Source organism: Raphanus sativus, chromosome 2, assembly GCF_000801105.2.
Source record: "Raphanus sativus cultivar WK10039 chromosome 2, ASM80110v3, whole genome shotgun sequence".
NCBI lineage: Eukaryota > Viridiplantae > Streptophyta > Magnoliopsida > Brassicales > Brassicaceae > Raphanus > Raphanus sativus.
In genome coordinates, this window is record NC_079512.1 from 30418151 (window position 1) to 30435461 (window position 17311).

At 30.8% G+C, this 17311-nt stretch overlaps 2 protein-coding genes and 1 long non-coding RNA gene across 3 annotated transcripts; 1 reads left to right on the top strand and 2 right to left on the bottom strand.

Annotated features, from left to right (window-relative positions):
- Nucleotides 1-2340: 2340 nt before the first annotated feature.
- LOC108839875 (FCS-Like Zinc finger 2) lies at nt 2341-3358 on the bottom strand. Its single transcript, XM_018612657.2, has 2 exons — nt 2904-3358; nt 2341-2723 (listed from the first exon to the last, which is right to left on the bottom strand). Exons 1-2 carry the CDS (start codon nt 3185-3187, stop codon nt 2534-2536), a joined length of 474 nt encoding a protein of 157 aa, XP_018468159.1. The 5' UTR covers nt 3188-3358; the 3' UTR covers nt 2341-2533.
- A 2939-nt stretch (nt 3359-6297) lies between these two features.
- On the top strand, nt 6298-7404 carry LOC130500415 (uncharacterized). The gene is made up of 2 exons (XR_008939044.1): nt 6298-7018; nt 7116-7404. It is a non-coding gene; the product is annotated as an uncharacterized LOC130500415 (long non-coding RNA).
- A 6165-nt stretch (nt 7405-13569) lies between these two features.
- On the bottom strand, nt 13570-15127 carry LOC108840269 (BOI-related E3 ubiquitin-protein ligase 1). Its single transcript, XM_018613102.2, has 2 exons — nt 14485-15127; nt 13570-14399 (listed from the first exon to the last, which is right to left on the bottom strand). Exons 1-2 carry the CDS (start codon nt 14860-14862, stop codon nt 13881-13883), a joined length of 897 nt encoding a protein of 298 aa, XP_018468604.1. The 5' UTR covers nt 14863-15127; the 3' UTR covers nt 13570-13880.
- Between the last annotated feature and the right edge of the window lie 2184 nt (nt 15128-17311).

The following is a 17311-nucleotide window of genomic DNA, read 5'->3' on the forward strand; positions in this document are numbered from 1 at the left end:
TTTTTGTTTGTTCATGACTCTATTATGGAGTGGAGAATGGAGTAGGGTTGTAGCATTTCTACTCCATATTCACTTTTACTCTATTTTAGAGGAAAAAATGGAGTTTTACATTGGAGATGCTCTTATGGAGTAATCTTACACATTACTCCATTTTGGAGTTGAACTTTTTTTATTTATGAAATGGTCCTTTAAATCTATAATGTTCTTATTTCTTACTTAAATAATATTTAAAAATGATACAATAACATGAAAATAAGATATTTCATTATTTAATAAATTGACATTCGCGGTTCGCTATTGTAAAATGACTTTTTCGTTTTTGAAAATAAAAGAATGTGTTACATGACATCATGACTACATGTATAATTTTACAAAACATGATAATTCAGGATGAGCGTGAACTCGATGCACCAATTGAAGTTGTAAAAGAAGCTCCACCTCTAGAGATCGAAATTGCAAAAAATGAAAATGTCTGATTTCAATATTTCTTGCTCGATTTAGGAATATCAAAAATAAATATGTTCTTTTTCATTACGAAATGCATTAGTTGATCATTTGTGGAAAAAATATTCTAATGTTCATTATTGAACCAATTTATATATTATGTTTTATTCTATTTTTATGATTTTTTACCTTTTAATAATAAATTTTTAATTTAAATAAATTATATTTAAGGCATTTTTGCAAATATAAAATAGTTGGGGTTAATTGATAAACTTTTATAAGTATATGATATTATTAACAATTATTAACTATTTTTGGAGTAAAAAATAGAGTAATACATTAGAGTAAAACATTACTCTATTTTAGAGTTGCACCATTTTGAAATAAAATTTGGAATAATACATTGGAGATGCTCTCAGTTGATACAGATAAGTATTTGGAATATTTCCAAATATCTTATTATTTATTTTGTTAAATATATTGAATTAGATAATTACCTTTTATTTGTATTTTCTATATTTTAGTGGTTTTCCTATTTTAGTTAAGATTATGATTTTCTAGATTTAAGGATTTATTATAAATAGGCATTCAAGCCTAAAGTTGTATTCAGACTTTGAAAATTAATAAACGAGCTTTTGCTTTATACCTTGAAAGGGATTTGATTAAATTCATCTTTACAAGAAGTTGGTCTCAAGACGCTATCGAAAGAAACTCTTGATTGATCCAAGAACAGGTCTCTAGAATCCTAAAAGTTCTTTGATCGACCGTTCACCCTATCGTCCGCTGCATCAGTTGGTATCAGAGCTTCGTCTCTTTGGTTTCTTAATCAAAGAACGATTCTGGATGTCATGGTGAATGCGAACATCTATCCTATCCAGGACGAAAATCCTTTTGTTGAGAAAGCCGAAAACTTTGAGATCTATCGAGAGATCTACGGTGATCCGATCTACGACGTCTACGAAGATGATGTCTGTGTTGTCGACTTTGTCTTCAATGAAGATTCTTTTACAAATTTCGTTTGTGCAAAAATAGGACCGGACGAGATCCGTGCAAAATTCGTACAGGACGAGTTTCGTGCGAATTTCAGGCAAAGACAAAAGATCAGGCTTTGTGCAAATTTCGGATTTGAAGATACATATTTGAAGATTTCAACCACGAAAAACCGATTTAAGATTCGAGGACGAATCTTTTCCAATCCGGAGAGAATGATACAGATAAGTATTTGGAATATTTCCAAATATCTTATTATTTATTTTGTTAAATATATTGAATTAGATAATTACCTTTTATTTGTATTTTCTATATTTTAGTGGTTTTCCTATTTTAGTTAAGATTATGATTTTCTAGATTTAAGGATTTATTATAAATAGGCATTCAAGCCTAAAGTTGTATTCAGACTTTGAAAATTAATAAATGAGCTTTTGCTTTATACCTTGAAAGGGATTTGATTAAATTCATCTTTACAAGAAGTTGGTCTCAAGACGCTATCGAAAGAAACTCTTGATTGATCCAAGAACAGGTCTCTAGAATCCTAAAAGTTCTTTGATCGACCGTTCACCCTATCGTCCGCTGTATCATCAGTCATCATCAGTCATCATGAGATCAAGCCTACTCCACTTCAATCAGAGTTGATTCCACTACATCAAAATTTATTCCGTATCATAACTGTATCACATTTTGAACTTGACAAAGAAAATTAAACGATAGTAGATAAGTTATTATCATATATATTATTGTTTTTTTCATTACAAAAAACTGAAGATGTTAATATTACATTTTTTTTTGTTTTCTTCACATATTAAAAAGAAATAAAAAGATTTACCAATTCACATAGGCGTTTTTCTTGTACTCCCAAAATTGCATTTTTTTCTTAGAAATGTAAAATAAAGCTAATAATGAAAAAGAAAAAAAAGAGACAACCCCTTGAAAAAGAGAGGTTTCTTCACCTTATATTTTCTTTTTATCATTTTTTTGTTTCCCTGAGTTTTTCATATTCGAACCATTAACCAGCTTTTACTGCAATTGACGTTAATGGATTCTTCTCACTTTTTAAAAAAAATCTTCCAGTTTGAAATAAGGAGGAACCGAACTAGGCAGCAACAACAGTTCCAGTTTGTAAAGCATAGTCACGAGATCTAGTTGGAGAAGAAGAAGAGCTTCTCTTTTCATTTCTTCTCATAGCTTTCACAGATGAAGACAGATTACGTTTCTTCTCTTTCGCTTCGTCTTTATTTATCTGTTCTTCTCTACACTCTTCGCTACAGAACGGTGTGTCTCCTCTGTTTTTCGCACAAATCAAAACATTCATAATCAGACACGATATAGTTCTTCTTAAAATAACAAAATGGCAAATAAAGAATCAGGGTTTCTTCTATCGTTGACTAAAAAGGATCAAAATCTAACGTAAAGTATCTATATAGAGAAATTAATTAAGATCTAAGTGGAACAAAGATACGTACCTGTACATGAAGATGTCTCTGTTATTACCAAGACGCTTCTTACAGAGAGAACAGGAGTCCAAGAAATGAGGAAGTGATTGTTGTCCGAAAGAGCTATGGTCGAATCTAAAATCATGGAACTTCCCAGGAACAACAACGGATCTGGGTGAGTACTGATGGTAATTATAGTAACTCTGAGGATGGTACCGATTCATGTTTTTGTATAAAGAAGAAGGAGATGAAACTCCAGCTTCCATATCAGCTTCTTCTTCTTTGAAATAAGGCTTTCTCTTGGGAACGTCCATTTTCTCTAACTTTTTTTTTGTCTTTCTTGTTGTTCTTTAAGATGAGAAGAGAGAGGTTTGGTATGGAGGAGACTTGAAGGAAAATGGAGCTTACTTTTATAGCAATGGAAGGATAGGTTTATTTCTAGTTTAAGAGAGAGAAAGTTAAGGAAATGCAGCGAAGTTTGAGGAAAGAATATAAAAAAGAAAGTGACGAGAAGAGGAGAGAGAGAATCTATTGGCTTCTTTGTTGACAAACCCGCCTTTTCTTTATTTGTTTACTTAACTTTGTTGAATTTTCATAATAATTCAAACTACCTAAACCATTATGAGGAATAATTGAGGCAGTCACATAATATGATAGTTTTCCTCTGTTTGTAGGCATTTTTCTTAATCAAATCAAGGCTCTTTTATTCAGTAACACAGTTTTGCTAGTATATTGAAGTATATAATTTTCTTGATACTAAAAACAATCAGCCTAGAAAATTGGATCAAAAAAGTCTAATCTTGTGTGTTTAAGATAATCTAAGTTAAACGGATACATAACTTAATATATTTAAATTCTGAATAAAAAATAAATAAATAACAAAAAGTATTTATGTTTGTTACTGAACTTTAATTAAAAGTATTATGTTCTGAATGATAATAGCTACTTAACTATAGAATGATGCAATACAATATTAATGAATTAAAATAAAATGCACCGAAGGGATGATGTCAAAAAATGTGGGATAAAATTATATGTGTGACATGATAAAATTGTAAAGTAACAAAGGATAAATTTGACTATTTATAAACAATTTCATCTTCTTTTTTCTTAATAAACTTTTCTTTTTGATTTTTTTTTGTCAAAAAACCTTTTCTTTTGATTACTGACCTTTTGTAAGCATGAATATGTTATTCAGCTACTTATAAAATTCAACTCAGCCATTAATGACTTTTGTCTGCATAGTGTTTACACTATGTAACTTCTTATACGAATACACAAAATCTGTTGTTTCATATTAAGTTTAGTTTTAACATTTTCTTTTTGTTATATAAAAAGTGTCATTTTAAAATTTTAATGTAAATTTAATTACTTTCAGTTTAAATATAATTATAAAGTGCGTTGATTTTATAAATAATTTTATTTATCACAAATACTATTGGTCAAATATATGTAAATAATATAAATTTAATTATATTTTGCTCACTTTATTAATTTGTGTGAAAAAGTTAAAATAACATTTATTTAGAAACAGAGAAAATATTTTTTAGCATTTTGTAAATATATTGATTAATAAAATATTACAAACATCATCTACTTTATTAAAATAGAAATACACATATAGAATAACCCTTAAAATTCATTTTTATTTACAACCAAATGTCACAGACAATTTTATTAGTTTCATATTAAAAATTAATGTCTTCTCCATCTATTCATTCTTTCATAAAGCAACGCAAATAAACTACAATAAATGAAACTAATTAAAAACATGACAACTAACAATACATTTAGATTCACAACAAAAAAATTAGCAAATCTGTAAACTTTCCTATTTATTTGGTAAAAATATAGTCCAACTTAAATTATATTATCCAAGTTGGATTTATCATTTTTTAAAAGCTAAACTCACATATATTCATGAATTAACTCGATTTTGTTATCATAGTGTGATCAAATGCACGTTTATTTTTTTTAAGAAAAAAACTAATAACTATAAGAGAAATTATATTACAGCAATATTTGTATTATATGAGATTTTTTGTCAGCATTTATACTATAATTTTTATAGAATATATAATAGTGTAAAAAATTAATTATGTTACATAAACAAAAACACCCTCTCAGTCGGACGAGTTCAAATCTAGTTTCGTATTAATCGGCATGTTTAACAGTCAATACCTTCATTTTCCATAAACTTTTTTTAAAAAGACACCATAATATAAGAGGGTTACAATTAAATTAAATAACTTTTAACGTTTACCCATTGACCATGTCAGTTATATTTACTCCAGGGTAGACTGTGCAACAAATATTTAATGTCTACCGATATTTGAACAAAAAAAAAAATGTCTACCGATATTTGTTGTCTATTTTATTTAATAATCATAGTGTTAGTACTAAATATCATCATTAACCTAAATGGCAACGCAATTGGATTCCATGTAAATATGTGGCAACAGTGTTATTGAAGCTAAAGAGTGAGGGACATAAATGTAGTTCAATACCTGCAAAAAAATCTTCGAGGATCGTCGAGGGGACCACAAGCGCGTGATCTTGCGTGTTACGTAAACTGTCTCACCAATTGTATCTTTTCTTTATTGGGAGGATGCGTAAATTATTAATAGAATTAATACGACGTCTTTTTCTCTCTTTTTATAGATTTTTCTCACCGTTACGAGTGACGTTTAGGAAGACTTTGAAGAAGCTTTGTGCGATACCACCGCGCACTTGAAGATTTTCAAAAATCATATTTTTTTTTTACAAATCTCAGTATTATATTAAGCTACAAAAATCATAATTGCTTTAGCTTATTAATAAAAAGCTTAATCTAATTTAGAACATGTAGTTACATTTACCTTTTCTTCCCACAAAAGAAATAAACTTAATATAATACTGAGATTTATGTGAAGTCACGATTGGTTTGGATAATTCGATCAAACAAAAAATGAATTGTACATTTTTTATTATCGGAATAACTAATAAAGGATGCCCTTTTTCAAAAAAGAAAAACTAATAGAGTATTTGCATTGCATATACATGGAAAAAAGTATAATTAGGTATATGGTATGTGTACTGTTTATTTTTCAAATATACTCGACATATCCTTAGGGCATCATTATTGGTGGGCAGCCCTTAACTTTTTTTTTTTTTTTTTTTTTTTTTGTTCATCAAACACTTAAGGGCACATAAGGGCAGCCCTTAGATAAGGGCTGCCCTTATGTGCCCTTAAGTGTTGATGAACAAAAAAAAAAAAAAAAAAAAAGTTAAGGGCTGCCCACCAATAATGATGGCCTTATATCTACATATGCTGCCTACTCTAATTAGCTAACATAAATAATAATTATTTTTCTTTTCTCAGATATCAAGATATGTATTAATCCAACAGGTGTCCTTGTAAAAGATTATTTTGGTCTTCGTTGTCAAGAAGTCCAATTAAACAAAAAAACCACTTCCCTTTTTCTCAGATTTTTTTCTCTTGCAATCATTATTTTTCTTACTCTTTGATTTTACTAGAGTATCATTCTTCATATTCTCTCCTTTTTCTCAGATAGTGTTCGCTTTTTAGAGACAGTAAATTATATGCGCCAAGCTTTTTCTCTACTAAACTTTGTCATCTTCGTGTTTGGGTGGAGACCTTCCAGCGCCGGTGACGGTTTGTGCGGTGATCTCTAACTCACCCATTTAATTTGGAATCTGAGCAACATGATAGAACAGGTGCGGCTTAGTATTTTTGGTGGTGTTTCTCTCGATCTCTGTGTATCTGTGGGAATTCTGGTGTGGCCGTTCCCTATGAGAGCTCCGACGCTCTAGTGATTTGTCGATTAGATTACGATGTTGGTTGTCACTGTAAGAAGACGACGAGATTAATGGCGATGAGTGAATCCGATTCGGGTTGCAAGATACCGAGCCAGTTCTCAGGGCAAGTGGAGGGGTTGCCGAGCCAGTTCTCAGGGCAAGTGGAGGGGTTGGTGAGGCTGCTCGTAGCGGAGCATGAGATGCGTTGGTTGGAGGCCTCGTTGCGGATACCTTTGCGGAACTCGAGTAGAGATCGGTCATGCTCCGTTACGGTGTTGACACCAGGAGGAGGAGGGAGATGAAAGAGAGAGGGAGAGTGTGAAGGAGAGTGTGAAAAGGACAACAAAGTAACTTCGCTTCTTTCATCTGTCCATATAGCTAATTTATTTTTTTTATGCGTAGAAACCTAATTATTTTTATGTTCTCGTATTTTCACCCAAATAGCTCAAACTAATAAAGGACCCTCCTTGAAGTGTGAAACACGCGCCAATGATGCGTGTAAGCAATTATTCAAACATGTAAACGTCGTACACTTGCGCAAGACTTGGAAGTTCGAAGTTCTACCCCACTCTGTTCCTCAAAAGTCTATTTTTTGTTTCTTGTGTCAATTTAAAATGTTTTGCAAGTGTTACTATCGTTCGGCATTAAGTTTTCAGTGCTAAGGATGGTTATGAAATTATGAAGCACCTGCAAAAACTATATACAGTTCTAGTGCTGAATTTTTATTTCTTGTTAGGATAAGTTTTCATTTACAATAATCTGCCAGAAAATGTATGTAAGGAACCACGTCACTCTCTTTCGTTTTCATTTTAGTACTAGAAAATTATTTGATTCTCTCTCGCTCTTGAATTTTCTCTCATTTTTAAAAGGAAACTAATGTCATTATTTCTCAACAGCTTAAATACTGTGGACCCATCTTCCTTGCCCATAGGATGGAGGCTGCTTGTTTACCTGCCCCGCCATAATGCCATTGCCGCCATTGGACCGTTGTCTGTTTTCTATTTGTTTACTTAGATTTATAAAACACCTATGACTCTACGAGTACCATTAATCGTGGATTGTCTCTGCACAGGGTTATCAACGACGATTATATGTTGAATCTATAAGATTAATGTTCTAATGGTGCTTGACGAAAGTGAACAGTACTTATTACTCAGTATGTTTCATTATAATTGTCATCCTAATATTTTTTTATTTCAAAATAAGTACTCCCTCCGTTTCATATTATTTGTCGTTCTAAGATTATGCATACAGATTAAGAAAACATTTAATTTTACATATTTCCAAAATAAAAACACTATTACCAATACACATAACCATATATCAACCAATAGAAAAATAGAATAGAGAATATTGTCAATAAATTTTGTATTGAAAACCGAAAACGACACTTATTTTGAAACAAAATTTTTCCTCTAGAACGACATATATTTTGAAACGGAGGGAGTATTATTCTATATTTTCAATGTAACTTTCAGACATAATTTCATTATTATTATTTTAATTAACCAATAAAAATTTATTTTAATTATTTTATTTAAAATTATGCATTAAATAATGGTAAGTTAGTATACTATATCAATTTTTTAATCTGCATGAAACAAATGAAGTATTTATTTGATCTGAGTTATTCATTCGTATAAAATATTGTAGTTGTTGAACAGCTAAAACGTATTGGAAAAAAAAATAAAAAATAAAACGTATTGGAAAACAATAAACAATAAGTTTTATTCAGTGACTAATTCGTTGCTTATGTATACAAAGTTCCAAAAAAAAACAATTTGTTGGTGTTTTCTTCATTTCCGGTTTTGGTTCTCAATGGCAGAGCCTTGTCTGAGTCTTTTCTCTTTTTTTTTAACAATTGTTTGAGTCTTTTATATGGGTTAATTTCGAATTTTCGATAATTAATTGATTAAAAGTTTATTCACTTAAGAAATGGTTTAATTAGAAAGAAGAAACCCCTTTTTCTTACAAGCCTTTACAAACAAACAAACAAAAACGTAGAGTTTGTTCAAGAAATATTTAGTTACATTTTTTGGAATAAAATCTACTTTGGCTTTATTTTACCAGATGCATATTGATACCCTTGAGATTCAATCTCACAAGAAGCACACGCGTGTCCCAATAATGTTGGCGTTTCATGACACGTACGCCTTATGATGGTTAACGCTGTCCAGTCTCACAATATTGTAATTTGTATCGGTAACATTGTTTCTCCATCGTCCGATTCAAAATTGATTCTTCTGGCCCCACTTTAACGAATCTGCTCAGTCAAGTCTCGCCCAAGTTAGACCGTTCTTTTTTTTTTTTGATCAATTACACCGTTCTTCTCTTCTTCATATCTTCTATATCTTGTCAGCATGGAGGGAGGAATTTTCTTTGTATGTGTGTATCAACATCCAACAAAATATATGTATTTTTGACAAAACCATAGGCTGGCGGTGCGGTCTAACTATAAATTTATAACATTCCAGCTCTGATAAAATAATTTATGAAGAAAGTCTTATCAATAATAGATCAAATCACGGGTAATAAATCACATGAGTATATATTTATACTAAACCCACGCTTTTGGCGGAGTAATATGTACCTAAACAAGGTACTAATCAATAATGAAATGCTGACAAAAAAATCAATAATGAAACGTTGAAGGTTCTGAAAACATCAACATAGGCATTGTTGAAAACATCAACAATGGCTCCTACTGAAATAATAAAAAATGACAATTGTTTTCAACTTACTATTAAGCGTGGTGTTTTTGAATTAATATGAATATTGTTTCTTATGAGATTCATCTATTCCAAAAAGAAAATATGAAACTTTTGTATGAAAAATCCTTTAGTCTTCCATACGCAAAATAAATGTGTTAGATTATTTTGGATCTCTACTGATGTATTCTTTTTTTATGTTGTTTTATTGGTTTTTATTGTTTAGAATTTTTTGCTTTAAAAGTTTAATAATACAATTCAGCGATAAAAAAAAAATCTTTGAATGGGTTAAAACGTCTGATATGATTAATAAATAAAACATCAACATAGGCTCGTCGTAATTATAATTTGTAGTAATCGTCCAGTTTGTCACATGGCATGAGCTCAGAGAGGGAACAACATTTGTGGCGCACCAGGCCACTAATCATCGATATAAATATAATAGTCCATATTATTAGCAACTCGATCACTGATCAATATACACTATTCAATAAATAACTCAAAAAACAGGCTTGCTCTACAAGTTTGATAGAATTATCGGATCATTAGGTTCATTGTTTACAACAAGAGATCTAGAAACGGCCACGCGACAACAATGTCTCCTACGTCGAAACACATCGGTTATCATAGTATTAAATTAGCTCCCTACGAAAAGAATGGATTGATTATTATAAAGTGAAATCCACTAATGCTCACTACATTATATTTTATTGGTTTGGTTAATCCCACACCTAACATTAGTTTCTTAGTTGTTTAAGCACTACTCCTATTATTAATTATGTATCAGTAGGAGCCAGAACAGCAGCCTAAGATACTTTTTTTTTTCCATCTAACATATTTCATTATTTCAAAAGTGTATAAGATAAAAGTACACATACTATACCAAAAAATCAAGCTAAAACCACAATAGGCAGAAATATCCCATACAAAATCAATGAAGTAACCATCCTGGAGCACCAGTAACCACATATGACTGGAACCTGTTCCCCGTCATCACACTGTCTGCAATTAAGTGGGCTCCTCTATTTGCATTATAGGATTCAAGGAGTACACGCCAGCCTAAAAGCTCCTCAAGCAAACGTCGAATCTCTGGTATTTTGAACTTGAAGGAAGGCCATGATCTTGGTCTATTGATAGCATTCACCAGCAGCCCCCATTCAAAGGCAAAGTAGACTTGTTGACATTTGTGAGATACCATACTTTCCACTGCCCACACAATTGAAAGAAAAAACGCTTCGTCCTTCGACCGTACTTACTTTGTTGTTGATGAATCTTATTCTTATTATTATTAGTTTAAATTAGTAATTACCTCCAATGCTCCATCATCTACCTTCTTGTTTTATCATCATGAATGATAGTTGATAGCGCATGCAAAGCAGCACCTTCCACACAAATATTTCATTATGGGCTTGAAAACACTCGGAGAATTGTATGATTGGGCTATTTGTAATATTGTACTATTTATTTTGTGGGGGAGTGAACTTTTGTATATTGTGAGGTCATTCCAACTCCATCCAAAATGAAATTTATAATAAGGAATGATCTAATTTCACTTCATCTTTCACAATATAAAAAAGTAAATATGAATTTACTCTATAAATATAATAATTATTGTATTTATTACTCAATTCTCTATTTCAAAAATAAAATAAGGATAAAATAATTTTAACTCTATTATAAAATTAATTTATTTTAAAATGGAATCTTATATTAAAAATGGTGTAATTTTATAGGCAGAATTCTCTTTACCGTACAAAGTTAAAAATAGTGTTATAATGTAATTTTGTTATATTATTAACTTTTATTTTGTTGATTAAAATTAAACCATTCGTGGAAGGACATTTGGCAATAGAGTATTGAGAGGTTTCTTACAAGAGACTAAAAAACATTAATACTTTAATGAATGATTATATTTGTTAAACTATATTCCCTTTATTTTGTAAAAAAAATTTCATTTGAATTTTTTTACTTATACTAAAATGATTTGAATACATTAATGTTTTATTAAATACACATGCTCAACTAATAATATTTGAGACAAATAAAATTATTTATATAAAGAAAATTTTCATTTTTAGAATTATATTTTTAAAATATTTTTTAATTAAAAGAAAGAAAGAATTTTTTTATTTCATAATATTATATTAGGTAAGACTTTATATATTTGAATTTATTTTACTTTTATGAGATTATTTGATATATTTTATGTATGTTGAGTAAAAATGAAGTATACAAATGAGTTTTTGTATGTAGTTCCATAAAATAATACCAAAATACTGAAATGAAAAAAAAAGAAAAATTAGAGATACAATTCATTTTGAAGATTAAGAAACAATAAGATGTTTTATTTATGTATATATCAAATTTATATTTGTCGTAGTTATTAATTTATGATTTCAACGGAACAATATATTTAGTTAGGAATTTTATAAATACTATTATCTTATTATTTTATTAAATTATGATATATTTTACACTGTTCAAATTTGGAACTATAAAAATTTATTAATTTACCATATTATTAATTTATAGAGTTTCTTCTGTAAATAGCAACCACTGCGATCTCTTATATTACTCGTTTACGCACATCGCCAGTGTGCAAGAGTCATTTAATTTTCTATAAATAGTATTTTCTTGGGTTCATTTTATTTTGGGAACCTATAGATTCACCAACTAATAATATTTTGTTATTTCATATTTAATATATATTTTAAAAATAATAAGAATTTGCAAAATTATGTTATATTTTTAAAATAAAAATAAATAAATGATAACAATAGTTGCCATAAAAAGGAGCTTTTTAATATTTTTAACGCTTTTAGCAAAACACGTAAACCTAAATCCTAAATAATAAATTTTAGATCCTTGTTAAATCATAAACTCTTGGATAAAATCCAAACCATTGAATATATCCCAAACCTTAAATTATAAACACTAAATCTTAAAAACATTAAACCTTTAATTTATAAACTTTAAATCTTTGGATAAATCTTAAACCCTATGGTTTATGGTTTATCCAAGAATTTAGAATTTATTATTTAATATTTAAAGTTTAAGGTTTAGTATTTTGCTGACGACGTTAAAAATATTTTTAAAAAATAGCAACTACTATTATATTTTATTTATTTTTATCTTATTATTTAAAAACATAATACAACTTGATAAATTCTTATTATTTTTAAGATATTAAATAATAAAATACTTTTGCTTGGTGTACTTAAAGATTCACGCTAGTGAGGCCCAATGAGAATAGTAATGCCGGAAACGTTTTGAAAATTCTAACACCGGGTTTTTCACATGCATCAAATACTTGTCTGAATTTCAGATTGGAATTTCTCACTTTGAAATAAGAATATTATTGGTATACAATAATATGTGATAAAATATGCGTAATCTCTTCTTTTTTGCTAAAGCATATGCGTAATCTCTATTCATTAATTACTCTGGTTACCAATAAAAGTGAACGTCTTCTAACAAGTGACTTTTGTTATTTTCTCTTTGTTTTGGTACGTTCAAAACAAAAGTGGATGAATTATTAAGTACATGGATCCAAATGCTGGACACTATCGTTTATTGAGGGGACAAAAGAGTCACATGAATAGTTGGATCGCATTATTGTCACATGGAAGGCCAAGTCAGATGATGCAAATCATAAGGATAGTTGTCTCACCAAACTTCGATTTCAAGTGAAGATCAATTCCTTTTTCCTTTAGTTTTTTTGACTTAAATTTTCCTTTTCCTTTAGTTTCAAAGAAAATTTACATGGAAATTCAAAAAGACACATATATATATATATACACATAGCACAAAGCAAGTTTATACCAAATGCAGTAGAACACAACCCAGTATATAGCAAACGTAATAACACAAATATATACAAAGCTAGCACACAAGCAAGTATGTAACAAATTTATATAGACATTAAAAAAGATAACTATATACATAGCACCCAAGCAAGTTTATAACAAATGTAATGACAGTAGGTGAAGCTGCGAAGGAAGGCACGGGTTTCTTACAATTCAGATGATTTTTTTCTTTTGTTATAAGAAGATAGTATCTCATGAAAATGGCCATAACAGGCTTAGTAGCGCATCCTCGCAACTTAACCTATACAATAAAGTCGTTTGAAGAAGTAAACCCGAAGTGTCGCGAAAAGACTGGGATGGGAAACAAAACGGATTTTTAGCATGTGCAACCATCAAACCAGAGACCATACATATTTAAAACCCTAAATATTATATTTTCTAAAATATGTACGTTCAAATCAAAGATAAGAAATAGAAAACAAATAATTTCCAACAGAAAAAAGTCAAAACGAAAAAAGGCCACTGCATGTGGCTATGTCCTAATCCTATGTACATCAACTATATGATAATTTCTAGAATCACAAATGCATTTTCTCCGTCGGTTCAGAATACGTCCTTTTTCGTACGGTTGTATCAACTGTTCCTTGAGTATGATGGGCCCCATGGGCCTCACTGGCCGATGCACGAAATCATAATCAACAAAACAGAACTTCGACACCGGAACTCTTTACGGCGAAGCAAATCGGACAGACACGCACAGCGCCGCCGCCGTCGCATCCTTTACAAAGAACCAGATGTCGACATGGTAACGCCATCACCGTCGCCGGTTTCCGCCAGCAAATCCTACAACTAGGTCCGTTCATTCCGACCCGCTCCGGATCCACGAAGACGGATTCAGCGTCCTCAGCTTCCTCCCCGTCGCCGCCGATCATACTCTGTTTCGCCGCCGTAGGTTGGCTCGCTAGGACTTTTTGGATATGAGCCTGTAACGAAGAGACCTCGGCTTCCCGCGTCGCTGCTCGTAACTGCCATGTTCGCGCCCCTTCTGCTAGCTGAGCTGCACGCGCCTTTAGCTCAGCGTGACGGCGCGTGGCTTTCTCAAGCTCCGCTTCTTTTTCTCTCACTCTCCGTCTGGCTAACTCCTCCGCGGCGTACAATAGCTCTACATATTGCCTCTCTCTATTCGATGCTAAATTACGCTGCAGCTCTTCACTCTGCAAAACAAAATATAGAGATCAACACACAGACGAGAAAAAAGACAAAACACTTAAAAGATAGTTTGTGAGATCGAACAAACACCTGAGTTTGAAGAAACATGTCCAATTCATATCTTTGACGTTTATATTCTCCGGCAAGATCTCCTGAAAGCATAGAAAAAGTCGAAAGTAGCTGTTCTTGATTATGTGAACGGTGGTCGTGAGATGAACGAAAACCTGTAGTACTAGGAACCACATTAGATTTTAACGGATTATGATTCTGCAACAACTCGCTCAAATCGATAGCTTGCGGTGGTTTTGGCGGTGGAGGATTCATCGGAGCAGCAGCAGGAGACGAGAACTGAATGAAATCTACCGAAGAAACCTCTTTTGGTTGCTGAGGCTGCAACGACGAGCAATTATTATCTTCTTGTCCATTACTGAAGAAGTAACTTGAAGCATGCTGAGTCTGAACCGCCATTCATTATCAATGAAGTCTTGTTAAGAAATATATGCATTCACTTAAAAAAAAAGAAGAAATATATGCATTCACTTTTAAAAGATGCATTCACTTAATAAGGGTATGCACGTGTCATGAATGTGATGAACATATCTTTAACAAAATATGATGAACGCTTGGGGATCATAAGAACTAACGAGAAGATTAGTTAAATAGAGAAGGAATTGGAGAAATAAATGGGGAAGGTGAGGTTTTGGAGAGGAAGGGACGAAAAGGATACAGTCTTGTGGGACTTTCAAGGCTGTCCACATTGTATGCATGATTCTCATTAATGTTACGTAACTTTTTTTGTTTATATGTATACTATATCTTATCGCTTTCCAACAGATTGAGATTTAAAAGACTTTTGTTCTGCTCCATTTTATTTAAACTACCACTATAAAATGTACTAGACTCTCATCGAATAAATATTTGGTTTGAATGTTCTTATAAATTTTGTTCGATTTATATTTTAATATGTTGCAAGGTGAGAGGTAGGTCAATTGCTCTACGTTTAGCCCTTAGAGCATCATCATCCATTGACGCTCTGTAAAGAATTCTCAAAATTATGATGTTAAATAAATTAGTTATTGAATTGTTTTTTTTAAGTTATGACGCTTTGAGAACATTAATGACATCTGGTGAACAATGCTCTTGGTAGAAAGCTACTCTTTTTCTTCTTACATCTTTTTTTCCTTCTCTTTCTTACCTTTCCATTTGTTATTCATATATTTTACAGTTGATAGCAGCTCTTTTTTTTTCGCGTCTCGGATGTTCTTAAAAATTTCTTTTGGTTATTATCCATAGAAAACTCCAAAAGATAATTTTTTTTGGGCGCGGATGAAGCGTATACTATTACTACATTCTTTATTAAGGAAATTAGCAATATAGCTTTTTTTGGTAAAAAAGTAGCAATATAGTTATGGAGATTAGAGTTATGTAACTCTAAAGAGGTAACAACAAAATCTGTTATGTAACTCTAAGTAGCAATGTAGTTATGGAGATTAGAGTTACATAACACATTTTGTTGTTACCTCTTTAGAGGAACCCACGCCAACCAAAATCAAGAATTATTAAATCAAATTTTCTTTTGATTAACAGTCAACTAGCTCTTCTCGTCTTATAACATAGCTTGAAAGTTTTGCATATTGCAAATGAACAATGCCTAGCTATGTTCGTGAAACCTCGTAGTAGCTAGGAGTTCTACTTCACGTAACAAATTCATTTTCAACACATAGTTATATTCAAAATAAAAGGAAAAAGAAATAAAGGTATTAAGAATCACTTGAAAGGTGTAGATGGCTATACGCGTAAAGCATTGGACGTCGTCATAGATTCACCCAAATAAGAATTTCAAATTACATTTCTCCTCTGTCGACTTCACGTTTACTCATGAATAATATGCTTCACACTTTGTAGTTGCGTATTATGCTGTCTAGGGAATGAGTAATTCCTCTTCATTTCTCAAATTTTACACCATTCATGTGGAATATTATTTTCTTAATGTTCCTTCTCATTCCTTTTAATTTAAGGAACTAGATTTTGACCCGCGCTTTTGAAGCGCGAGATATTTTACGATGAAAAATTTCACTAATAATTTAACAAATATTTTGGTTATTTTTAAAAAGTGTGTATTTAAAATATTTTTGCATTTAAATCAGTATTTTTAAATTCAACCCGATTGTGATTATACCGGTTAATCCGGAGATCTGACAATTCAATTTATGTTTTTAAAATATTCATATTAAAAATCACTAAAACCCGAGACTAACCGATTGAACTGATGGATGACCGATATGTAATCTAATTGGATTTAAATTGTAATAGTTTCATAATTTGTAATCTTATAATCGAAATTTTAAAGTTCACTATTTGCAATTTATGAAATTATGACGTTTCTACAAAATTTTAAAGAGAAAATTATAGATATAAAATAACTAAGATTAATTATTGTATTATTTGGAAACATTGATAGTAGTATAAAAAATATATTGTTTGGAAACATTGATAATAGTATAAAGAAATAAGTATATTGTTTGGAAACATGGATAATAGTATAAAGAAAGGAACATTAGTGACTTAATGTATGTTTAACTATAAAGTATAAATGTGTATTTAATTTAAAAACTTACAAAATAAATGTTAGGTCCAACAGAATGTTTCTGTTTTAATAAAATAGATTATAGAGTAAAAGTATTCCTTATAAAATCTGGCAAGGAACAAGAAGGAATAAGTATTCCTATTATTTTGTTCCTCTTTATTCCATTCCTCTTTGTTCCTATTATTCCCTTTGTGGTCACCAGTTAGAGCCTTAGTCTTCTTCATCAAAACGTTCGATGTATATACATATTGGTAGGTGATTTGTAGTCATCAATACAACTTGTGTAGTACAATTTTATACGAGAAAGCAACTGAACTATATATACAAAGA

What these genes read in the sequence shown, in the direction of transcription:
- LOC108839875 (XM_018612657.2), bottom strand. Translation starts at nt 3,187, where the DNA reads ATGGACGTTCCCAAGAGAAAGCCTTATTTCAAAGAAGAAGAAGCTGAT. An exon ending in AGAGACATCTTCATGTACAG is followed by an intron (nt 2,724 to 2,903) that starts GTACGTATCTTT and finishes TGCGAAAAACAG; the next exon opens with AGGAGACACACCGTTCTGTA.
- LOC108840269 (XM_018613102.2), bottom strand. Translation starts at nt 14,862, where the DNA reads ATGGCGGTTCAGACTCAGCATGCTTCAAGTTACTTCTTCAGTAATGGA. An exon ending in ACATGTTTCTTCAAACTCAG is followed by an intron (nt 14,400 to 14,484) that starts GTGTTTGTTCGA and finishes TTTGTTTTGCAG; the next exon opens with AGTGAAGAGCTGCAGCGTAA.